Raw genomic sequence first — 26,825 nt, forward strand, 5'->3', positions numbered from 1 at the left:
CAGTTTGGGGAAGGCCTTTTAATGTTTCAGCATGACATTGCCTCCATGCACAAAGTGAGGTCCATACAGAAATGGTTTGTCGAGCCTGGCCTGCTGGCCTGGCCTGCCCTGACCTCAACCCCATCAAACACCTTTTGGATGAATTGGAACACTGACTGCGAGCCAGGCCTAATCGGCTAATCTCACTAATGTTCTTGTGGCTGAATGGAAACAAGTTCCCATAGCAATGTTCCAACATCTAGTGGAAAGCTTTCCCAGAAGAGTGGAGGCTGTTATAGCAGCAAAAGGGGGACCAACTCCATATTAATGCCCATGATTTTGGAATGAAAAGTTCGACGAGCAAGTGACCACATACTTTTGGTCATGTAGTGTACCTTAACTAAATCCACTGCAAAGGTTTTGCCTGCAAACTTTGTTTTTAGAATTGCGAACTTCTGTCATGTATGCCTTGTGGCCGGCTGCGACAGAGCCTGGACTCGAACCCAGAATCTCTAGTGCCACTGAGCCACTTGGGAGGCCCTAAACAGATGGATTTTGATGGGGATTTATTTTACTGTGACTATCATTTAAATATCATGAAATATGAAGACTATATTATCAAAATCAATTCTCTATGTGTAATATAATTAAGTGACTAAACTAAATATGTAACTTTAATTAACTAGGAAGTCGGGGCACCACATAAAGATGTTGTTTATAGAGTGTCAATTTCCTGAATATAACTCTTCAGATATTTTTATATCATATCACACAGTCGATTATTAATGAATTGTTATTACCTCATCTGTTCTCATTACTGAATGGCGCAAACCCTTGGATATCTCTACGAACCCTAGCAGAAATTATGAATCAGCTATATACAAATTGGTTTATTTATTTATTTATTAACTCACTAATCAAGTCACATAAATACATGAAAACACACACAATTAGTTCATACATGGGGTATTACATGATACAAAGAAAAAGTCCCTAGCGGATTAAACTGATATGATGGCTTGGTTGACAAATGAAATGGGGTGTGGACCGCTCAAGAGTGGGAAACTCATAGCTGATAACTACACTCATACAAATAGCTAATACCTTACATGAACTCATTCGAAAATAAATAGCAATTTACATATTTACGAGTGTGTGTCTTGTTGTCTCTCTCTGTGGTCCCTGGTCCGTCTGCTGGAGAGAGTCGACAGAAAGTCTCTGGTTGTGTTCATAAGAGATCAAAGTTGAAGGTTGTTAGAATAGTTACGTCAGAGTACCATTCGGAAATCTTCTTAGAATTTACCAGACTAAAGTATTTACTCAGCTGCAGTCTGAATAATGATTCTTTACTTTGTAGATTTCTTCGCCATTTCAACGTGGGAATGATCTCCACGTTCTATGGTCTTGTCCTCTGGTAGAGTTGTAGTTTAAACCACTTCACACATCAGTGTCACCAGGCATGTTTTGGTCTTAGAAATTCAACCATTTGCAACCTTAGCTTACACCGTGGTTTGCGTGGTCTGGTGTGAATTGCGTCACAGGGGCTTTTATACTTGGGTAGAAAAGGGGCCGTCTTATCATGTTTGTGCCCACCTGGGCGTGGCTACTGACTGTGCATTAGTTACCATAAAACAACCAATTCTCATTTAGAAGACTAAATCACATTGATATCTTTTCAAAAGTATACTTATACTTATTCATCCATCTTATACAACATTCAGAAGTAAACCTGACAGCTGGGAAATGTACACTCTTAGAGATATAGGTATGTGTGTTTCCTGTCCTTCATGAGATCACCAAATGAAACACACTCGACATGACTGTCCCTTAAGTGTCCCCGGACCAGTCCCACATTCTCAAAAATATAAATATTATATTAGGAGTTTCTAAAGAGGAGCTCTTTGTTCTCCATAGGCTCTCTCCCTCCATACTCCATGGCAGGGAAGAGAGAATGTTTCTAGCAGGAATGTAATGACCTTTGTAAAAACCTGATGTGGGAGAGAGGGTGAGAGAGGGGGGAGCCACGATATACACCCCAAAAGGGCCATGTCGTGAAATGCGTCAATCAAATTTGAACCTACTTGGCAATTCTGTCAGTGTTGAGACATAGCTTCTTCAAGATTTTGTACAATGTAATATTTTTATTTTCTCTCCACATCATTCTCACATTGCACCTTCTAACCTTCACTGTCTGCACTTCTGAGCAATTTCCCACTTTATTTTCTTTATATTTATTTTCTCTTGCCCTGCCTGCCAAGGTGGGTCACACTGATGCTGAATTCTCTGGACATGTATGCAGAATGCTATCTGCCACACTGACCCAGACACCAGTAGTTCCCCTGGGTCCCTTGTGACTTGCCACATTCCAGCTCTCAGTGGCATGATTGGATTCATGCTTCATGCCTGATGGGACGTAATTAGACAGCGGTGTAAGGACTGCTGTCTATTAAATGACTGAAAGGGGAAGTTGAATAATGAAGAGTTAGACAACAGGAGCTGTCTGAGGCCAGGGGCTGGAATGTTCTGGGTGGAGAGGAGGGAGTTTCAACCCACCCATTTCATTAGCTATACATTGAACAGCCCACTACTCTGCTCATAAATATAGCCCCGACAAGGACAGAGGTCCATTTGATTTGAAGCCCTGATCCACTCAAAAGATCAGCCGCGATTGGTCGTTTCTACCTACATTGCAGTCGTGCCCCAACTCTCATAATGCCTGGATAAGTGATTAACATGTCAGTTACCACATCAATATGGCATTGCAGTCTGATGCCCAACTGCAATCTAGATCAGTGGTTTTCAACCTGTGGTCCGCAGACCCGGGGTACTGCAGGTGGTCCGCAAATTCTTCTTTTTAATAGATTGTTTTTCATCAAACAATAATAATTGTTGGTATTATTATTGGTATTAGAAGCAATTTTACGATACTTTTCGCAATGCCAATTGTTTATAATAATAATCGTTTTGCTACATTCACTGATAAAATTGACTATACATTTGATAGGCAAGACATTTTATGTAATGAAATTATTTGACTCCGCGAATGGTGGTCTTAATGAGCTTTTGACGGTGATTTGGTGGTCCCTGGAAAATAGAAAGTTGGGAACCTCTGATCTTGATGACTTCATTCAATCATTAGTTAACTGTGCAGCTTTGCAGATGGTCTGGAACGCGGATGTTAACTTGCAAACGCTGCATTATGTTGCTTTGTGCGCGGCCCAATATAATTCAGATATGCAGTAATTGGGAATTATAGATCTGTCATTCTCATTGAAAGCAAGTCTGATAAGCGGTAGATCCATTCTCTATGTGCTATTTCTATGCTTCCCCTTCTTAAGTTTTGTTTTTGAATCTTTTTACTTTCACTAACCAACCAAATCTTGCCTAGGGCCCCTAAAAGGCTAGAGTCGCTTCTGCCCAATGAGCTTCCATTATTAACTTTCCAATACCTTTCTGATGCATTTCAGGGACTTACTGCTGCTAATACAAATTGTTACACCTTTCCCATATTCAAGTCATTTGAAACATATATTAAGTTAATAGCCTTATGAACATAGAAACGTGGTTGCAGTTTCTGTGCCACAATGGTTACATTTTTTACATTGTATCTTTAATACTGGTACTCAATGTGTTTTTATGTGTTAAGTTATATGGCTACAATTTGATTGTTTGAAGTGTGACTTTATGATTTCTTATTAAAAAGGTATTGTTTAAAGACCCTAAAAAGTTATCGTTTACCTTTTTATATTACTAAATACAAAATGTCTATTTATTTGGCTCGCAGCCCACCACTCAGATTATATTTTGGCCCACCAAGCCCAATCTACTCTGTACATTGCTTGTTTTTGAACATAACCTGAAATATGGCGAACATTTTAGAATTTTAGAAAGCAGTTCATGGCGGTTCAACATATTGAACCTTTTAATGTTGGGTAAGGTTGTTTGGCCATTGGTTTTGATCAACTTCCGGTAACACTTTACTTGACACCGAGAGTCATAACACCTTATGTGGTTATGTGGTTATGGTCATAACCATGTCATAACAGTAGCATAACATTGTCATGACTCATATATTTACACCTGTTATGACATGTATTGCAGTATTTTATGGCTGGTTATGACACCTACAAGAGTGTCAAAACCCACATTTACTCCATTTTTTTTCCCTGCCAAGAGAATTTTTTTTTCTTTAGAACTTTGTTGTTGTTGTGAAGAATTATTTTCAGTCATGATTTTTTTCTCCATCATATTTTTACTAACTTGTGAAAAGCATTATGACCATCCTGTGTCACTTGACTTTGACTAAGAACATGCCCTTTGTGACACTGTCAAGAAGCATTATGACCATCATAATCATATAAGCCAGATAGGTCTATCATGTACATGCCCTTATATGAGTCATCAGTCAAAAAGAGGGTGTCTTGTCCTGCTCCTGAAATCTGCTCTTGCATTCATCCCAGCCATCAGAAACAGAGCATTGGGGTAGGTGCATGTGTGACATCAATGTGTGCGCAATTACAGTGCATTTGGAAAGTATTCAGACCCCTTGACTTTTTCCACATTTTTGATTGATTAAAAAAATGTTTCTCATCAATCTCCACACAATACCTCATAATGACAAATCAAAAACAGGTTTTTACAAATGTTTGCTAATTTATTACAAATAAAAAAACTATCACATTTACATAAGTATTCAGACCCTTTACTCAGTACTTTGTTAAAGCACCTTTGGCAAAAACTGTTTTCGCTTTGTCATTATGGGGTATTGTGTGTAGATTGATGAGGAAATGTTTTTATTTAATACATTTTAGAATAAGGCTGTAACATAACAAAATATGGAACAAGGGAAGGGTTCTGAATACTTTCCGAATGCACTGTACAATAATGATTTAATATGGCCAATTTCAGAACCCTATAGGCTATGGTGGAATGGACTGTTTTGTCTTGTGTGGTACATTTTCATACTTTTATGTAGGTGTCATAACCAGCCATAAAATAACTACCGTGGTAGGTTTTGTTGCTTTTTACACTTTTTAAAAATGTATTTAGTATTTTTTATCCTTTTTTCTCCCCAGTTGTGTGATATCCAATTGATAGTTACAGTCTTGTCCCATCGCTACAACTCCCGTATGGACTCGGGAGAGGCGAAGGTCGAGAGGCATGCGTCCTTCGAAACACGACCCCGTCAAAGCGCACTGCTTCTTGACACACTGCTCGTTTAACACGGAAGCCAGCCACACCAATGTGTCAGAGGAAACACCGCACAGAAGGCGACCTGAAGTCAGTGTGCATGCGCCCCCCGGCCGTCAGAAGGAGTCGCTAGAGTGCGATGGGACAAAGACATCCGGCCGGCCAAACCCTCCCCAAACCCGGATGACGCTGGGCCAATTGTGTGCCGCCTCAGAGGCCTCCCGGTCGTGGCCGGCTGTGACACAGCCCTGGATCGAACCCGGATCTGTGGTGACGCCTCTAGCTCTGCGATGCAGGGCCTTAGACTGCTGCGCCACTCGGGAGGCCGCTTTTTACAATCTTTTGTATTGGTCATAACCAGCCATAAAATAACGCAATATATGTCATAACAGGTCTAAATATATGCGTCATGACAGTGTTATGATCATATTATGACAGGTTACTACCCAATTTCCTCACCATCCCCCACTGAACTATTGATTATTTCAGGTCTATCTACAACATCAATACTCACTGCAACATTTGTATTCTTTACAAATTTCCATTGTTCTCTTACAACAATGGTTTCTTGAGTTTCTTGGAGTTTCTAGACACAGGTCTCCGGTCTCACATAAAGAGTAGAGCATTTTACCAAATCTATTCTTTACCCCAAATTCCCAAGTGTCATCTACATTAGAACATTAGTTTCTCTGAGTTTATAGTCACATGCGTCTCTGGTCTCACGGAAAGAGTAATACATTTGACCAAATCTAAAAGGATGCTCATTCTTTGTGAGTAAGACAGGATGCTGCAGGCTAGTCAGCACAGCCTCTATTCTCAAAGCAATCACTTGTCGTCTACAGATGGACCACTTGAGGTCTGTCCAAGGCGGATATGAGTACTTTTACTGGCGTGCCGAAAGACTCTCCCCCAATGTATTAGGAGTTGCACTGCAATCCATACAAATCACCTGCCATTACAGAGCAATTGCACAATAATCTGAGACTATGGTGCTTTAGTTTCCATTGCCTCAGGGTCCCGGTTACTGCAATGTGATGAGAGTGTGTTATTGACTTGGAATGGTACTTCAATTGAAACTACAAGAAAGCAGGATGAATGTAATTCTGCCAGTTCAGATCAGTAAGTCATATGCTAGTCCAGCTAAGAGAAGGCAATTGTAGCATGTCTTCTCAATCTGTGTGTAATGTTCACCCTGATTCACAGCATTAAAATTATACTTTAAAGGAGCCCTGCTTCACAAAAAAAATAAGAAAATATTAGGTACATAATAAGGAACTAGTGATACAAATTACAACAAACAAAGGCAGAAGCATGAGAACTGCAACAATACATAAATACCATTTTAACAAATTAAACAGGTCCCTTTGTCGAAGAACAGTTCCTTTACCAATACCCTAAAATGCCTAAAAGGCACAAGAGCGTCCAAACGTAGGGTATTCAGGAATGTGTTCCAAGTGTACGGCTCATAAAAACGAAAGGCTGTTTTACCTAAATCGGAGGCGACGAGTTATTTCAAAACAGGTTCAAACTGTAGAAAACTGAAAGTAACTATAGAGAACTGAAGCCTTTGTTGTTTGTTTGTGTCCCTTATAAATGTAATCGGAACCAAATAATCACACTGGTATAATATTTGCTTAACTCAAAATGATATTGTCTCAAAGATCAGAATAAGACAAGAGAAACACAACCCTATGAGTCTGTAACTAAACCAATCAAACCGATCCACCAAGAGCGCAAGACTCAAAGTCATTTTTAATCAAACTCAAAAAGAAACTTCACAGCCTTAAAAAGTTCATAAATAAGGGTGTGGCAACAAAACTAGCAACATTGTAGTGTTATTCTTTATTAGACAAGGTTCAGACTTTTTTTTGTTGCATAGTGTCTCTAATACACACTATAGGGCAGTGATCACTGAGATCATAAGCAAAGACCCCCCCTAGGCATGTATTTATGAGGGTTATTAGTAAGAACTATATCAATGAATTAAGAATTTAAAGTTTTTTAACATTTAGAATGGCTATCAAAAATATTTTCTTAAACAATCTAAGCGGGGGCCATCTGCACATTTAATAGTTGGTTTCATGTTTATAGCTTAAATCTTTTAAGTGCTAGAGCAGGCAGAATAATAATAACACAAAATATGTAAGAAATCTAGAGTGGCCTTGCCTTCAGCAAGCACATTAATAACCTATCATCCCCCATGTCAGAAGCATTACAAATGTATAGAAATCCACAGAGGCAGTTGTCATCAGCATTGCATTTAACCAGGCACGTCAGTTCGGAACAAATTCTTATTTACAATGACGGCCTGGCAAGGGTGGAAAGAGGAGGAAAGAAGGAAAGGAGAAAATAAGGTGCAGAAGTGGATTGTGCCTGGCTGCCTGGAGGCCTAGATGTGATGAATGAACATAGACTCCTCAAGTTAGATAGATAAACCACCCAAAGAACAGAGTAGAGGTTATCCTCATTCCCCAGAGTGGATAGAATTCATGATAAGCAATACTAACTGACTCATTTGGGTCATTGCAACTTCCAGCATGCAGTATTCCTGCTGAGCAAATGTACATTCCATATTAGGACATGTCTATATCGAACGGCTACTTGTTTGTACTTCACAGGGGAGTTACAGAGTGTAATGGAAAAGCTAATTGTTGTCTATTTAAAATACAGTTCCCAAGAGGTTTATTTATGCTCAAGGCTTGCAAATGCACTACTGACTCATTTTAGCTCATGTAATTGGAGGCAGTTTGTTATTGTGTCTTCTGCTTCTTATTGCAATGGATGTGCAAATAGACAACAATGCCCAGCTATCACATTTGGTTCCTTGGAAGTTGTGGGAACGTACATTTTTGGTTTCCCATTGGTTCTGGGAATGAAGCCATTCGTTTCCTGACAGTTTTTTTTAAATGTTCTGAGAACAGAAGTGAAAATGTAGCTTGTTCTGAGAACGTACATTTTTAGGTTGCAGGGAGGTTACTATGGTTCCCTGAATGTTTTCCTGGGAGGTGAAATTAACGTTCCTTAGAACCGAAATTATAGGTTATTTGAAGGTAGTTAAATAACTTTCTGAGAACATTCTCAAAATTTTGTGAGGTTTTTTAATAACTGTCACGTCGTTCGTAATAGTGATGGTCGGACCAAGGCGCAGCGTACGTAGAGTTCCACATAATTTTTATGTATAAAGTGAAACTTAAGCAAATACAAAACAAATAAAGAATAAACGAACCGTGGCGACAATGCAGTGCTAACAGGCAACTGAACATGAACAATATCCCATAACCCACAGGTGGAAAAAATGCTAGTTAAGTATGATCCCCAATTAGAGACAACGATAACCATCTGCCTCTAATTGGGAATCATACAAATCACCAACATAGAAAATTAACCTAGAACTCCACATAGAAAATATAAACTAGAACAACCTACCATAGAACTCTACCATAGAAAATAAAAGCTTTCTATGGTCAGGACGTGACAATGTTTCAATAATACTGCTAGCTTAGGTTAACTGTTTTTAACTCCAAGCACACGGTGTCAGTGAGATTCGACCCAATGCTCTTCTGTTCTCTATCCATGGAATCAGTCCACTGTGCCACCAGGATGGCGCTAGCATGCAATGTTGTTTTTTTCCCCTCAGAAAAGCTGTTCATTTTAGTCTATTCAAACAGACCCCATTTCAAAGGAAACACATGCTCATTAAGATCATGTGTGGCCAGTTAGTGGGCATGGCCAACACACCTGAACACACTTAACAAGATAGAGGATAGAGTGAGTTTTGTTGACATTGAGAATGGAATGTATGTTTTTAAATAACATTCTTAGAACGTTCTCTGAAATTCCCAAAGAAGAACGTTGTTTCTTAACGTAAGATCAATTTGAGAACATAACTTTAAATAGAACCATAAGAAACATGTAGGGAACGTTATATTGAAGTACTGAAATTCCCACAGAAGAACTTTGATTCTTAGCGTCCTCTGAACTATTTAAGAATATTCCCAATGTCAAATGAGTTGTAGAATGTTCCTGGAACATTACCAAAAATGTAATTTGAAAGGTAACCATGCTTGAACTTTTAGGAAACGTTCTGTTAAAGTAATAAAATACCAAGAGAAGTATGTTTTCATCATGTTCCTTAAATGTGCTGAGAATGTTCCAGAGCCACAACAACTATCCCGCACCATTCCATGAACGTTGTGGAAAGGATTCAGGGATCAGGGGATCATTGTAAATAAGAATTTGTTCTTAACTGACTTGCCTAGTTAAATAAAGGTTAACTAAAACATTTTTACAGGCAGACATGAAACAAAGCTAGTCATTTTGGCTGTGGGAGGAATACATTAAGTCGGGATTCAAACGAACCGCAATACGCAAAACCACACTGCACCTGATTTTTAAAAGTAATTGATGCTTGAGTCATCCTCTGTTTACCTACAATCGTATCTCCACAAATGTCAGGGAAATTGCCTTTAAAAGTCAAGTGCAGTTCGATGTCAGTTGTTACGGTTTGTTTGGCTGCGTATAGACAGGCAACCCAATTCTGATATTTTTCACTAATGGATCTTATGACCAATCTGATCAGCTTTGAAAAAGTGGTTGATGTGGTTGGTCAAAAGGCCAATTAGTTTTTGCTGCCTGTCTAAACACAGCCTTTGAATACCAGTCTGAGCTTGTATCCCTGTATGTACTGGATCCTTTTACATTCAATTAGACAATCAAAAGTGGAGTAGAGTTTTGATTGGGCCTAAAAACTAAAGCCTGGCCTTTAGTGGCCGATGAGTTTAGGCCTGAGCTAGGCCAACTCCAGCCAACTCCAGCCCTTACAGACAAATTATGATCCCAAAACCAAAGTAAATGTATTTATTTATAGGCTAGTGTTCCTCTTACAGTAATGACTGAGCTAAGTGCCATAACCCATGATTACTTAATGTGCTGACATGTTTATATATACTACAAATGGCTTCACTACCACCTATGTAAGCAGCACTCCTGTTAGCATTGGAACACTCAAGCACACACCACTCCATTCTTGCAATGCATGTTGCTAATAACCCCTCCCTCTGCCTATTTGTGTTCCAGCCCTACTGTATGCCACCATTTTTGGGAACGTCACCACCATCTTCCAGCAGATGTACACCAACACTAACCGCTACCACGAGATGCTCAACAATGTGCGTGACTTTCTCAAACTTTACCAGGTGCCAAAGGGACTGAGCGAGAGGGTCATGGATTACATCGTCTCTACTTGGGCCATGTCCAAGGGCATTGACACAGATAGGGTAAGTGGGCAGAAACCATATTGTTATTTCAGTCCTAGATCTCCTGTCTCTGTTTCAGGGTCTTGTGTAGAGAGATTGTGATACCACTGTGATACCAATATTGAAACTGGCACATTGGTGGCATCTTAATGGGACTCACAGCCTCATTTGTTGGTCATTTTTTGTGTTTCCTTTACAAGGAATGGGACTTAGAACTAAATAATTGTTGGAGCAGTCTTGGGAAAAGTTATGCTGGTGCATGGTTTTCCTCTGCAAATGGTTATGGAATTTCACAAACTTTACCTTAAGGCTCATCGAGGGCGGTCTCCACTGTGAAAGTAATATGCAAAGACTATGGCTGAACACTGCCCATCTCATTCCTGCTCAAGTTGTAGATTTTGTAGTGGGGAAATTAGAGCAGTCTTGGGAATGTGGTTGGTCAAAAGACCAATTAGTGGAGAAAATGTCAGAATTGTGGCTGCCTGTCTAAACGCAGCCTTTGAATACCAGTCTGAGCTTGTATTCCTATATGTACTGGTTGCTTTTACATACAAGTAAGATGGCGTCGAAGAGGATGGCTGACTTTTATATGCTCCTAACCAACTGTGTAATTTGTTTTGCGTTATTTGTGACTTGTTTTTTTACTTATTTGGTACATAATGTTGCTGCAACCGTCTCTTATGACAGAAAATACCTTCTGGCCATCAGAACAGTGATTACTCAACACGAACTGGAAGAAGCTTTTTCCTCTAACGAGAAGGATATATTGCTTTCCCGAGAACAGGCCCAAATACCCGTCATTTGCATGAAGAAAAGACGGAGGAAAAGGGGGCGCAGGTCGAGCTGTCTTCTGAGAATCCGTAGGCGAGCGAGTAAACTCCCACTGCCGTCCGTTCTACTTGCTAACATGCAATCATTGGAAAATAAAATTGATGACCTACGATTATCCTACCAGTGGGACATTAAAAACTGTAATATCTTATATTTCACCGAGTTGTGGCTGAATGACGATACGGATAATATAGAACTGGCGGGATTTTCCATGCACCGGCAGAACAGAGAAGAAGCTACATCTGGTAAGACGAGGGTTGGGGGTCTATTTGTCAATAACAGTTGGTGCGCAATGCTCGCCTGTACCTTACGATAAGCTGTGGACCACACTATCTACCAAGAGAGTTTTAATCTATATTATTCGTAGCCATCTATTTACCACCACAGACCGATGCGGGCACGAAGACCGCACTCAACCAACTCTATAATGCTATAAGCAAACAAGAAAATGCTTGTCCAGAAGCGGCGTTCCTAGTGCCCGGGGACTTTAATGCAGGCAAAATGAAATCAGTTTTACCAAATGTGTACCAGCATCTCACAAGTGCAACCAGAGTAAAAAAAAAACTCTAGACCACCTTTACTCCACAGACAGAGATGCATACAAAGCTCTCCACCGCCATCCATTTGGCAAATCTGACCATAATTATATCCTCTTGATTCCTGCTTACATCAAAACTAAAGGAGGAAGTACTAGTGACTCGCTCAATACGGAAGTGGTCAGATGGCGCGGATGCTACGCTACAGGACTGTTTTGCTAGCAAAGACTTGAATATGTTCCGGGATTCATCCAATGGCATTGAGGAGTATAACACTTTAGTCATCGGCTTCATTAATAAGTGCATCGACGACGTCGTCTGCACATATCCCAACCAGAAGCCATGGATTACAGGCAACATCAGCATCGGGTTAAAGGCTAGAGCTGCCGCTTTCAAGGAGCGGGACACTAATTTGGATGCTTGTAAGAAATCCCGCTATGCCCTCAGACGAACCATCAAACAAGCAAAGTGTCAATACAGGATTAAGATTGAATCCTACTACACCGGTTCTGATGCTAGTCGGATGTGGCAGGGCTTGAAAACTATTACGGACTACAAAGGGAAACCCAGACGCGAGCTGCCTAGTGATGTGAGCCTACCAGATTAACTAATTGCCTTTTATGCTCACTTCGAAGCAAGCAACACTGAAGCATGCACGAGAGCACCAGCTGTTCTGGATGACTGTGTGATAACGCTCTCAGTAGCCGATGTGAGCAAGACTTTTAAACAGGTCAACATTCACAAAGCCACAGGGCCAAACAGATTACCAGGATGTGTACTCAAAGCATGCACAGACCAACTGGCAAGTCTTCACTGACATTTTCAACCTCTCCCTGACCGAGTCTGTAATACCAACATGTTTCAAGCAGACCACCATAGTCCCTGTGCCAAAGGAAGTGAAGGTAATCTGCCTAAATGATTACCACCCTGTAGCGCTCACGTCGGTAGCCATGAAGTGCTTTGAAAGGCTGGTCATGGCTCACATCAACAGCATCCTCCCGGGTACCCTAGACCCACTCCAATTCGTATACCACCCCAACAGATCCACAGATGACACAATCTCAATTGCACTCCACACTGCCCTTTCCCACCTGGACAAAAGGAACACCTATGTGAGAATGCTGTTCATTGACTACAGCTCAGCGTTCAACACCATAGTGCCCACGAAGCTCATCACTAAGCTAAGGACCCTGGGACTAAACACCTCCCTCTGCAACTGAATCCTGGATTTCCTGACGGGCCGTCCCCCAGGTGGTAAGGGTTGGCAACAACATGTCTGCCACGCTGATCCTCAACACTGGGGCCCCTCAAGGGTTTGTACTTAGTTCCCTCCTGTACTCCCTGTTCACCCACGACTGCGTGGCCAAACACAACTCCAACACCATCGTTAGGTTTGCTGACGGCACAACAGTGGTAGGCCTGATCATCGACAATGATGAGACAGCCTATAGGGAGGAGGTCAGAGAACTGGCAGTGTGGTGGCATGACAACAACCTCTCCCTCAATGTGAGCAAGACAAAGGAGCTGCTCGCGGACTACAGAAAAAGGCTGGCCGAACAGGCCCCATTAACATTGACAGGGCTGTAGTGGAGCGGGTCGAGAGATTCAAGTTCCTTGTTGTCCACATCCCCAATGAACTATCATGGTCCAAACACACAAAGACAGTTGTGAAGAGCACGACTATACCTTTTCCCCTTCAAGAGACTTGGCATGGGTCCCCAGATCTTCAAAAAGTTCTACAGCTGCACCATCGAGAGCATCCTGGCCGGTTGCATCACCGCCTGGTAAGTTAACTGCTCGGCATCTGACAGTAAGGCGCTATAGAGGGTAGTGTGTACGGCCCAGTACATCACTGGGGCCAAGCTTCCTGCAATCCAGGACCTATATAGTAGGCAGTGTCAGAGGAAAGCCCATAAAATTGTTAGAGACTCCAGTCACCCAAGTCATAGACTGTTTTCTCTGCTACCGCACGGCAAGCGGTACCGGAGAACCAAGTCTTGGACCAAAAGGCTCCTGAACAGCTTCTACCCCTAAGCCATAAGACTGTGGAACAATTAATCAAACCTCCATTTGTTTTGTACACTGCTGCTACTCGCTGATTGTACCTATATGTACAAATTACCTCAACTTACCTGTACCCCCCCCCCCCCCGTACACTGACTCTGTACCAGTTCCCCCTGTATGTAGCCTCGTTGTTGTTATTTTATTGTGTTACTTTTTATTATTTTTTACTTTAGTTTATTTGGTAAATATTTTCTTAACTCTTCTTGAACTGCACTATTGGTTAAGGGCATGTAAGTAAGCATTTCACGGTAAGGTCTACACTTGTTGTATTCGGCTCATGTGAAAAATAAGGTATGATTTGACTTTATTTTGAATGATGTGGAACCAGGCTTTTCATGAAAACATAATGTTTGATTCTAGCTCCGCACCACAGTGGAAAAATATTATTAGATAGCTAAGACCATATTACATCTATTCAATAAATCATTCTTTTTTTATGTTTACCTTTGTTTTGACAGGGAGTGTCACGTCCTGACCATAGGAAGCCTGTATTTTCTATGGTAGAGTAGGTCAGGGCATGACTAGGGGTGTTTAGTCTAGTTTATTATTTCTATGTGGGGTTCTAGGTTTATTTTTCTATGTTGCTGTTTGTGTATGATTCCCAATTAAAGGCCATTTTGGCCATTGATTTCACTGTGCTAGGCAATAGGAGCAGGAGTCGGATAGCCCAGTCTACTGTATATGGTTGGTAATGCTGGTTCAGCTTTGATAAGCATGACAGGAACGCTTTTATCGTGTCTGAATGCAGGGTAAGCTCAACATAATTAATCCAGTCAGAATGTGACTGATTTCCTAATTCATCGTCTTTATTGCCACCCTGAAGGAGTGTACATTAAACAGAACAGACAGTATTGATTTAACATAAAGTGCTGTCCAGCTGATGGTCTCATTCCGCATGGAACAGCGGTTGTAGATATTGTACACTTCCATTAAGTTTACGGATTGACGAGGGACTGTGGGGCACAGCCAATGGTCATAATGAATCAAATGGATGGTTTATTGCGGTTAAGTTAGTTAGGGTTAAGTAGTGGCTTGGACAAACTCCCAAACCTTTAGGGAACATTTCAATTAGGTTACAACTTGGTCTACAAGTAACGTTACTGCGGGAACATCACATTCGTGTTTTTAAAATCTCACTGGAAAAACATTTCTTGCATGGCACACAGACAATGGCTATAAGAACATTTGGAGAGAGAAAGTTCCAAGAATGTTTGTTTTTGACAGGACATCATATGAACATCAGCGACTAATGGTTATATGAACATCACTGGCTAATGTTTGTGTGACGTCTTTTTGAAGTTAACAGTAAGTTCCTACAACATTAGGTTACTGGAGCCTTTTTAGAAAGCGTTGGTTTGCATTGCACTGTTAACATGACATACATTGTGCATGTTCAATTAAACAGTGAGCACACTTGGGACCTCAACCTCACCTTAGATTTGAACTCACAACCACTTGGTTGGCAGCAACCTGACTTATCCGCTAACTCACCAGACTTTATTTAACCTTTATTTCAACAGAGAGTCATATTGATACCCAAGTCTCTTTACAAATGAGCCCTGAATAAAAAAAAATGTCATGCCCTGACCATAGAGAGCTTTATATTCTCTATGTTGGTTAGGTCGGGGTGTGACTAGGGTGGGTCATCTACGTGATTATGTTTCTATGTTGCCCAGGTATGGTTCCCAATCAGGGGCAGCTGTTTGTCGTTGTCTCTGATTGGGGATCATATTTAGGTAGCCATTTTCCCCATTGGGATTTGTGGGATCTTGACTATGTTTGTGTGTAGTTGCTTTCTGCACTGCATGTAGCGTCACGTTTCATTTATTTTCTTTATTGATTTTGTGCTTTAAGTTTCTCTTCTAAATAAAAGGATGGAAACATACCATGTTGCATCTTGGTCCAATCCATCTCTAAACGATCGTGACAACACAGTATTAATACGAAATGAATCAACCAAACAGTTTCCCCCTACAGTTTCCCCAGCCCATCAAGATATCAGAAGTAAATGAGAAAAAACACATACGCTACTCTGTGAACATGTCTCCCACCAATGAAATGACTGAAAGGTACTAGGCAGTCTGATCTCAGAGTGTCCTGAAATTCATTCCATGTATGCGGCACATAAAACCTGAAGGCCGTTTCACCTACAAGTAACTGACAAAAGAAAGTAAACACTGAAATGCAGGTTTGAATATAAATCAAAAGGCTAAGCCTCAATCAGGCCTACCCTTTCAAACCAACTCAATCAAGTTAGGGTATACCAGGCGATGGACAACCTACCCACCCAGCTCACATACCAGAGCTAGAACATCCCTCCTGCTCACAGGTTGAACAGGTACCTTTATACCTATGGCTCCTCCCTATGGACCATATCATTAACCATGGAGCTCTTTACCCAAATATGACATGTTAAATCATGTAACATTGTACCCACATTTGCATATTCCGTCTAAATAAACATCTTAAACATTCCTGGCTTATCCTCAAGGAGGGAATACTTTACATTAATGAATACACATTTCAAAAACAATAGTTCTGAAGGCCAACAGACGGCAAAACGTATTACTTACGGGGCCACGCACCTACGACGCACACATTACAATATGGAAATAAACAAACTTCTTTCCCGTCAGTGTAGCAAGTGTTCATGTGCACCAGAATATTGCATCCACTGGGTGAATTGCAAAATGGTCAATCTCTTCATTTAAATATGAAACTGAAATGCGTCACAATGCAACTCGACTAAACATTTCCTCAACACATAATTAGCCTTGCCATGATACTGGCAAAAGAGGAAAAGAACAACAGTATATACAGAACATTTAGGATAAATGAATTACTAGATATGGGGAAACATGAATGTGCTAAACAATTTGTAAGAATAATTAAATAATGAGCATTCGTGACGAGTGCTACTGAGTCAGCTTCGTCACAATTACCTTAAGCATGACAGGATGTTATTTGCTTAATTAACTCAGGAATCACACCTGTGTGGAAGCAACTGCTTTAAATATAATTTGTATCGCTCATTTACTGAAGTGTTTCCTTTATTATGTCAGTTACCTGTAAATCAGTGACAACAAGATGAATGTCACCCCCCACAGTTAGCCATTTCTGTGAGCGAGTTAATGTATTTTGAATTTCTGTAGGTTAGGAGCGATGTGAGGTAATATGGCAGTTTTAGCATGAGAACTTTGGTTAATTTACAATGTTAAGTTCTATGACTTGTGAGAGAGAGCCAGCCCACTTTCTGATACAGATCACAGAGATACAGTTGAAGTCGGAAGTTTACATACACCTTAGCCAAATACATTTAAACTCAGTTTTTCACAATTCCTGACATTTAATCAGAGTAAAAATTCCCTGTTCTAGGTCAGTTAGGATCAACACTTTTATTTTAATGATGTGAAATGTCAGAATAATAGAAGAGAGAATTATTTATTTTAGCTTCTATTTCTTTCATCACATTCCCAGTAGGTCACAAGTTTACATACATTCAATTAGTATTTGGGAGCATTGCCTTTAAATTGGTCATCTTGGGTCAAATGTTTCAGGTAGCCTTCTACAAGTTTCCCACAATAAGTTGTTTGAATTTTGGCCCATTCCTCCTGACAGAGCTGGTGTAAGTAAGTCAGGTTTGCAGGCCTCCTTGCTCGCACACACTTTTTCAATTCTGCCCACAAATTTTCTATAGGATTGAGGTCAGGGCTTTGTGATGGCCACTCCAATATCTTGACTTTGTTGTCCTTAAGCCATTTTGTCACAACTTTGGAAGTATGCTTGGGGTCATTGTCCATTTGGAAGACCCATTTGCGACCAAGCTTTAACTTCTTGACTGATGTCTTGAGATGTTGATTCAATATATCCACATAATTTTCCTGCCTCATGATGCAATCTATTTTGTGAGGTGCACCAGTCCCTCCTGCTGCAAAGCACCCCCTTCAACATGATGCTACCGCCTCCATGCTTCACGGTTGGGATGGTGTTCTTCGGCTTGCAAGCCTCCCCCTTTTTCCTCCAAACATAACGATGGTCATTATGGCCAAACAGTTCTATTTTTGTTTCATCAGACCAGAGGACATTTCTCCAAAATGTACGATCTTTGTCCCCATGTGCAGTTGCAAACCGTAGTCTGGCTTTTTTATGGCGGTTTTGGAGCAGTGGCTTCTTCCTTGCTGAGCGGCCTTTCAGGTTATGTCGATATAGGACTCGCTTTACTGTGGATATAGATATTTTTATACCGGTTTCCTCCATCTTCACAAGGTCCTTTACTGTTGTTCTGGGATTGATTTGCACTTTTCGCACAAAAGTATGTTCATCTTTTGGAGACAGAAAGCGTCTACTTCCTGAGCGGTATAACGGCAGCGTGGTCCCATGGTGTTTATACTTGCGTACTATTGTTTATATAGGTGAACGTGGTACCTTCAGGCATTTAGAAATTGCTCCCAAGGATGAACCAGACTTGTGGATGTCTACAATTTGTTCTGAGGTCTTGGCTGATTTCTTTTGATTTTCCCATGATGTCAAGCAAAGAGGCCTACTCTTCAAGAGTTTGAAGGTAGGCCTTGAAATACATCCACAGGTACACCTCAGATTGAATCAAATTATTTCAATTAGCCTATCAGAAGCTTCTAAAGCCATAACATCATTTTCTGGAATTTACCAAGCTGTTGAAAGGCACAGTCAACTTAGTGTATGCAAACTTCTGACCCACAGGATTTGTGATACAGTGAATTATAAGTGAAATAATCTGTCTGTAAACTATTGTTGGAGAAATTACTTGTGTCATACGCAAAGTAGCTGTCCTAACCGACTTGCCAAAACTATAGTTTGTTAATTAACAAGAAATTTGTGGAGTGGTTGAAAAACGAGTTTTAATGACTCCAACCTAAGTGTATATAAACTTCTGACTTCAACTGTATGTGCAAAATCGGTCACATGTAATAAAGGGGAGTGCACTATAATAAACAGTATCCAATAGTCTAAAGAAGTGGCAGCGGCGTTCATATAGGTTATGTTGTCATAGTCTAGGGCTGACAAAAAAGTTGACTGAACAAATTGTTTTCTACTATCAAGCGAAAGGCACAACTTATTTCTGCAGTAGAAAACCAGTTTTATTCTCAGTGTCTTTGTTAGCTCATCTACATGTGTTTTAAATGACAACTTGTCAACGATCCAGTGACAAGGTATTTAAAGTGCATTCGGAAAGTATTCAGACCCCTTCACTTTTTCCACATTTTGTTACGTTACAGCCTTATTCTAAAATTGATTAAATTGTTTATTTCCTGTCAATATTTCCCCATAATGACGAAGCAAAAACAGGTTTTTAGAAATGTTGGCAAATGTATTAAAAAAAACAACTGAAATATCACATTTACACAGGTATTCAGACCCTTTACTGAGCACTTTTTGAAGCACCTTGGACAGCAATTACAGCCTTGAGTCTTCTTGGGTATGACGCTACAAACTTGGCACACCTGTATTTGGGGAGTTTTTTTGGATGGGGAGCATCGCAGCACAGCTATTTTCAGGTCTCTCCAAAGATGTTAGATCGGGTCCCGAAGCCACTCCTGCGTTGTTTTGGCTGTGTGCTTAGGGTCGTTGTCCTGTTAGAAAGTGAACCTTTGCCCAATCTTTAGGTGCCTTTTGGCAAACTCCAAGCGGGTAGTCATGTGTGTTTTACTAAGGAGGGGCTTCAGTCTGGCCACTCTACCATAAAGGCGGATTGGTGGAGTGCTGCAGAGATGGTTGTCCTTCTGGAAGGTTATCCCATCGCGACAGAACTCTGGAGCTCTGTCAGAGTTACCATCAAATTCTTGGTCACATCCCTGACCAAGGCCCTAATCCCCCGATTGCTCAGTTTGGCCAGGTGGCCAGCTCTAGGAAGAGTCTTGGTGGTTCCAAACTTCTTCCATTTAAGAATAATGGAGGCCACTGTGTTCTTGGGGACCTTCAATGTTGCAGAAATGTTTTGGTACACTTCCCCAGATCTGTGCCTTGACGCAAATCCTGTCTCAGAGCTCTACGGGCAATTGCTTCGACCTCATGGCTTGGATTTTTCTCTGAAATGCACTGTCAACTGTGGGACCTAATATAGACAGGTGGGTGCCTTTCCAAATAATGTCCAATCAATTTAATTTACCACAGGTGGACTCCAATCAAGTTGTAGAAACATCTCAAGGATGATCAATGGAGCTCAATTTCGAGTCTCATAGCAAAGGGTCTTCTATTTTTAAGAAATGTTTAATCTAAAAACCTGGTTTTGCTTTGTCATTATGAGGTATCGTGTGTAGATTTATGAGGAATTGGTTTTGTTTAATCAATTTTAGAATAAGGCTGTATTTAAGATACACTTCCTGGTTAAGAAGGAGAAAAGTTGTGTCACAGCCGGCCGCGACCGAGAGGCCAATGAGGCGACACACAATTGGCCCAGCGTCGTCCGGGTGAGGGGAGGGTTTGGCCAGCCGAGATGTCCTTGTCCCAACACTCTAGTGACTCCTTGTGGCGGGCCGGGCTCATGCACGCTGACTTCGGTCGCCAGTTGTGTGCTGTTTCCTCCAACACATTGGTGCGACTGGCTTCCGGGTTAAGCGAGCAGTGTGTCAAGAAGCAGTGCGGCTTGGTAGGGTCGTGTTTCGGAGGACGCATGTCTCTCAACTTTCGCCTCTCCCGAGTCCTATTGGGAGTTGTTTATGATGGGACAAGACTGTAACTACCAATTGGATATAGAGCAATTGGGGAGAAAAGGGGGTAACAAAAAAATATAAAGGAGAGAAGTTGAGAGGATCAATGCTTCTAATATTTTTGTCAAACATGAAAGCTTTGATATAGGGCGGTAGATGTTTAGGTCAATAGGGTTCCCGCCCTTGTGACGAGGAAATACATGTCCTGCTTTCCAAACTTTAGGAGTAATTCCAGAAACAAATGGGATGTTCTTGAATTGCTGTGGCATTTGCATCCCTCGCCTTTACAACCATGAAAAATACTTTCAAATTATAAATAAACTCAGCAAAAAAAGAAACGTCCTCTTACTGTCAACTGCGTTTATTTTTAGCAAACTTAACATGTGTAAATATTTGTATGTCAATATTCTTGTATAATTCTTGTATAACAAGATTCAACAACTGAGACATAAACTGAACAAGTTCCACAGACATGTGACTAAGAGAAATGGAATAATGTGTCCCTGAACAAAGGGGGGATCAAAATCAAAAGTAACAGTCAGTATCTGGTGTGGCCACCAGCTGCATTAAGTACTGCAGTGCATCTCCTCCTCGTGGACTGCACCAGATTTTCCAGTTCTTGCTGTGAGATGTTACCCCACTCTTCCACCAAGGCACATGCAAGTTCCTGGACATTTCTGGGGGGAATGGCCCTAGCCCTCACCCTCCGATCCAACAGGTCCCAGATGTGCTCAATGGGAATGAGATCCGGGATCTTCACTGATCATGGTAGAACACTGACATTCCTGTCTTGCAGGAAATCACACACAGAACGAGCAGTATGGCTGGTGGCATTGTCATGCTGGAGGGTCATGTCAGGATGAGCCTGCAGGAAGGGTACCACATGAGGGAGGAGGATGTCTTCCCTCTAACGCACAGCGTTGAGTTTGCCTACAATGACAACAAGCTCAGTCCGATGATGCTGTGACACACCGCCCCAGACCATGACGGACCCTCCACCTCCAAATCGATCCCGCTCCAGAGTACAGGCCTCGGTGTAACGCTCATTCCTTCAACGATAAATGTGAATCCGACCATGACCCCTGGTGAGACAAAACCGCTACTCGTCAGTGAAGAGCACTTTTTTGCCAGTCCTGTCTGGTCCAGCGACAGTGGGTTTGTGCCCATAGGCGATGTTGTTGCCGGTGATGTCTGGTGAGGACCTGCCTTACAACAGGCCTACAAGCCCTCAGTCCAGCCTCTCTCAGCCTATTGCAGACAGTCTGAGCACTGACGGAGGGCTTGTGCGTTCCTAGTGTAACTCGGGCAGCTGTTGTTGCCATCCTGTACCTGTCCCGCAGGTGTGATGTTCGGATGTACTGATCCTGTGCAGGTGTTGTTACAAATGGTCTGCCACAGCGAGGATGATCAGCTGTCCGTCCTGTCTCCCTGTAGCGCTGTCTTAGGCGTCTCACAGTACGGACATTGCAATTTCTTGCCCTGGCCACATCTGCAGTCCTCATGCCTTCTTGCAGCATGCCTAAGGCACATTCATGCTGATGAGCAGGGACCCTGGGCATCTTTCTTTTGGTGTTTTTCAGAGTCAGTAGAAAGGCCTCTTTAGTGTCCTATGTTTTCATAACTTTGACCTTAATTGTCTACCGTCTGTAAGCTGTTAGTGTCTTAACGACCGTTCCACAGGTGCATGTTCATTAATTGTTTATGGTTCATTGAACAAGCATGGGAAACAGTGTTTCAACCCTTAACAATGAAGATCTGTGAAGTTATTTGAATTTTTCCGAATTATCTTTGAAAACAGGGTCCTGAAAAAGGGACATTTCTTTTTTAGCTGAGTTTAGTTACCCATCATATGTGTTTTTGTTTATATTGAACTGTTTATTAATGAAAATATTGAACTGTTTATACACTGCAAAACAATAAATGTGATATGTCATACCATATATTAAAGTTGCTATGTGCAAAAAATCGCTCTGCCATTTCCTGGTTGCTAAAACTCGAATAGTTTGCCTAATTTCAGTTTATGTGACAAAATAAACTAAAAACTTAAGAACCGAAAGCATAGAAATAGCGCACATAGAACAGATCTACTGCTTTTTAGACTTGCTTTCAATGAGAATGATAGATCTATAACTCACAATTCTATGAAAATTTGGTCAGGTTGCCAAAAAGTAACATATTGCCACTTAATGTTTAAATATTGTTTATAGTACTTAGGGCAGGCAAATTGTCCAGTCGTGATAAGTAAAGTTGTAGTGACATGTTTTGCTGATTTAAAGAGATCAATCTATTATTTTGAATGCTGGAAACTAAGCTAAATTATTTAATATATTGTACAGATCAATAAAAACTAAGAAGGCTATTAAAATGATCTTAGATTTGAGCATCTGTGGCCTCCATTTAAGAAAATGCTCAATTACCTAACATGTGTGACCCACCACCTGGATTCGGTCCTATGTTGCAAAATTTGAAATGTTTTTTTTTTTTTACATTGGATAACAGTAGAGACTCAGAGCTAGAATCAAATGTCTCTTTTTTTATTTATTTGTGGCAATACTTGGGAACAGACTTCCCCCCAAAAAAGTTTTATTGCTGAATTCTGACCTGTTGCTTACCCCTGGTCTAGGCAATCTCAATCAAACACAGCTGAGGTATTTTTTATTATTTCAAATATTGTAGTAATTGAACCCAGGTCTGTAACAAATTCATTTTTGGGCGCTACTTTCCTGCAACTTTACTATCAATAACTGTAAATATAGGTTTTACAACATGAGGACACTGGGATTCCATTGAATAATTAAAAAAAAAACATAGGCTGGGATTCAGTCTATAAAGCTGTCAACAATGCAGCTTTTAAAGGCAATGTTCCCGCGTTTGCAGTGATCGCATTCATGATCAATTCTGCAAATGCCGGCTCAATACGCAAGGTACATTTAAAGTCAGTGACAGTTACACCAGTCACTGTTCTATAAACTTGCTTGAATTGAAGTGTTTTCTTTTCAAGACTGGTGTGGTAATATGGAACACGCCAATGTGATTCTCACCAACATAGTCAAATGTACAGGCTTCAGTGTGTAATATCAGGGAATCATACAGTATATATATTCACTGTGTCTCAGCCTCTAACAAGCCATAAAAAATCTAAACAGTCAGGGAGCATTGAAAATCCCCCAAATAATAGACACAGGAGTATTTGTTTTTACAGTTTGGTGGCAAGCCACGAATGCGGCCCCTGGAGCAATATAAATTAGACACCTCTTGAGCTTGCTCTTGTTGAAGATGCTCTGTAACTTGTTTTTAACACTATCCCAGTGTTAGTGTGACCAAATTGTGCTCTTGTACCCTCCCTTTTAGGTCCTGTCAATCTGTCCCAAAGATATGCGAGCAGACATCTGTGTCCACCTTAATAGACAGGTGTTCAATGAGCACCCAGCATTTCGACTGGCCAGTGATGGCTGCTTGCGCTCTCTAGCGGTTGAGTTCCAAACCACACACTGCGCCCCAGGGGACCTCATATTCCACGCTGGCGAAAGTGTTGACACCCTTTGCTTTGTAGTATCCGGGTCATTGGAAGTTATTCAGGACGACGAGGTCATCGCCATTCTAGGTAAGCACCGCTGGGATCTGTGCCACCCCGGATTAATTCGGAATCAATTAATTATGTTTGTCTTACAATACCCTGATAGTGCTTTTCATTGAATGACAATCTATGAAATTGACATTTTGAAGCAATAGATCGATTTTTGTTATTATAGGGAAGGACAGTTATACTATGCTCTCAAGGCAAAGTTCAGCAGTGTTTAAAGGGATAGTTCACCCAAATGTCCTTACCCTGTAAGCTGTCTATTGACAAGGTATGAGAGAGAGCTATGTTTTATAAAAAAAATATATGTATTTCTTTATTTTGACAGGGAGTCATGTTGAGACAAAGGTCTATTTTTCAAATAATCTCTGCAGAATACAAAATACACATCAGTTACGAATACGAAAGGTAAGGGGGAACACTTCAGCATGTTTAACGGTAGCTCATGTGAGGTACACCAATCTGGCCACTGTTCCAAACGCTAACGTTTTACAATTTGTGGCACACATTGTCCAAATGAAAATAAGTAACTTCATTGAGCTATACAATCAATTTGACATACTTTAGGATAATTTGGACATTAAACTAGAAAATGCTGCTATACCTGCTGTCGTACCTTGTCCATAGACTGCTTACAGGGTAAGGAAACCAATGTGTAATTTTGGTGAACTGCCCCAATGTTCGCTGGCTTTGAACACAATCGGTTAAAAAGCCACTGATTACGGTGATTAGTCCACTCGAGCCGACTGTGTACTGTATTGTTGCTGGCTGTCTGTAGATGTGTTTGCTTGTCACTGATGGATTAATCAGAGTAACCAGAGTTTTTTTTAAATGTTGTGTTTAATGCCGGCGAACAGCTTTTTAAACACTTCCTATGAATTAGATTTTTTGAGAATCAACACAATAACCATTGAACAGCAGGGAATCTTCCTTGCATGAGTTACCTTTAAAACTCCCTGAAGTGTTCCCTCTACCAAGTTTTTTCTAGATTTTGAATTGTGGAATAACTACACACACAACAATCGCTTTGCTCTGTCATTGTGCTTAAAGGCCCAATGCCGCTGTTTTTATCTCAATATCAAATCATTTCTGGGTAACAATTAAGTAGAAACAAAAATAGCTTCTGGGCAAAGAACCATTTCTCAAGCAAGAATTTTGCTCTTAGAGTGGCCTGAGCAGGGAGGAGAAAACTGAAAACAAAATGTTATTGCCAGAGAGGTTTGGAACGCTGTTTGTTATTGGTCTATTAATGTGTTTGACTGCACCAGGCCTTTAAGTTTGAAAGGCTGGAGAGGGTGGCAAAGCAACACTTTTCCTTAAGTTACTTTGTTGATGATACTAACCACCTCATTTTATAAATGCAAACAGATAATTTGTCAGAGTAGGCACATTTGCTATTTAATGCAACAGTTTTTGTGACGATATTACACACTGAACATTAGATTTTGACATTTGTGTGCATTACATCATCAGGTACTGGTTTTTATCAGCACAAAGTCCGTTTGATGGAAACACACCACTGGTGGGAGAATTTGCATATTTTCTTTATTTTAGAATATTCGCATGAAAATCTGTTACCAATTGCAGGGAAACCTAACTAGTAACAAATTGTTTTTGGGTGTTTTTTTCCCAAAGTAATGCTACTTTTCCTGTTCCCCAGGTAAGGGAGATGTGTTTGGGGATGTCTTCTGGAAGGAAGCTAATCTGGCACATGCTTGTGCCAATGTGCGGGCTCTCACCTACTGCGACTTGCACGTAATTCGGAGAGATGCTCTGCTGAAGGTGTTGGAGTTCTACACGGCTTTTGCCAACACATTCTCCCGCAACCTAATTCTCACCTGCAATTTGCGCAAACGGGTAAGGAATATGCACATTCATTAACACAACAGACAAGACAGCAGCACACCTGATTCCTATCTCAGCTGGTGGAACGTTTTATATTGCAATTCAGCTTCTGCACATTTAGAGTTTTTGGGGCAGGTTCAGTTGATCATTTCATATTTATGTGTGTGTGTGTAAGGGTGTGTGTGGTGTGTTGGCGGGGGGGGGGGGGGGGGGGGTGCATGAATGCGCTTCATTGTTTAATTCCTCTCCCTTACAGAACACTGTTATGAGAAAATCAAAACTGTTTTAAAATTTGTTTTAACCACATTATGAAGTTTGAGTGACTTAGGCTGAAGTGAGCACATTTACTGTAGGTGAACTCAGTCTAAGGTGTCCAGAATGTGTACTCTCTCTTCCTGTCAATGTCTTTCTTCATGTCTCATGTCTCCTTTCCTAAGACATTCTACTCGAGCATGAATGCATTGAGTTTATGTTTTCAAATTGAGGTCCATGAACGATTCAAAAATAATCAATGAATGTCAGAAAGCCTGCAGTATTACGAGTGTGTGTCACATTGGAAGAGAGACCATTTAACTTGTCAAAAATACTTCCCAGGGATACTGTTTGGTCTGAGTTGGTCTGTGTAATTCAATCCGGGTGCATTTAACTATTTTCTACAATATACTTTCACAGGTCTGTTTGATTTCCACAGAAGCATGTCTTGGGAGGAGGGAGTTGACATTTGATATAGAAATGGTCAGTGCTGTGGTTTGTAGATGACCTCGCTAAGTCAGTCATGACAGCAAACCTGGCTGAAAAGTTCATGAGTGTAGCCAGTGTTGGCTTTGGGATTTCTAAATCTGAGTCAACTTCCACCAAC

At 40.9% G+C, this 26,825-nt stretch overlaps 1 protein-coding gene across 1 annotated transcript in view; it reads left to right on the forward strand.

Annotated features, from left to right (window-relative positions):
- kcnh5a (potassium voltage-gated channel, subfamily H (eag-related), member 5a) overlaps positions 1 to 26,825 on the forward strand; it is a 121,167-nt gene that overhangs the window by 75,924 nt on the left and 18,418 nt on the right. The window contains exons 9-11 of the mRNA XM_021612176.2: positions 10,246 to 10,445; positions 23,893 to 24,145; positions 25,782 to 25,978. Of these exons, the coding sequence (XP_021467851.1) occupies positions 10,246 to 10,445; positions 23,893 to 24,145; positions 25,782 to 25,978 (650 nt within the window). The remainder of the gene's footprint in view (positions 1 to 10,245; positions 10,446 to 23,892; positions 24,146 to 25,781; positions 25,979 to 26,825) is intronic.

Source organism: Oncorhynchus mykiss, chromosome 8 (genome assembly GCF_013265735.2).
Source record: "Oncorhynchus mykiss isolate Arlee chromosome 8, USDA_OmykA_1.1, whole genome shotgun sequence".
Lineage (NCBI taxonomy): Eukaryota > Metazoa > Chordata > Actinopteri > Salmoniformes > Salmonidae > Oncorhynchus > Oncorhynchus mykiss.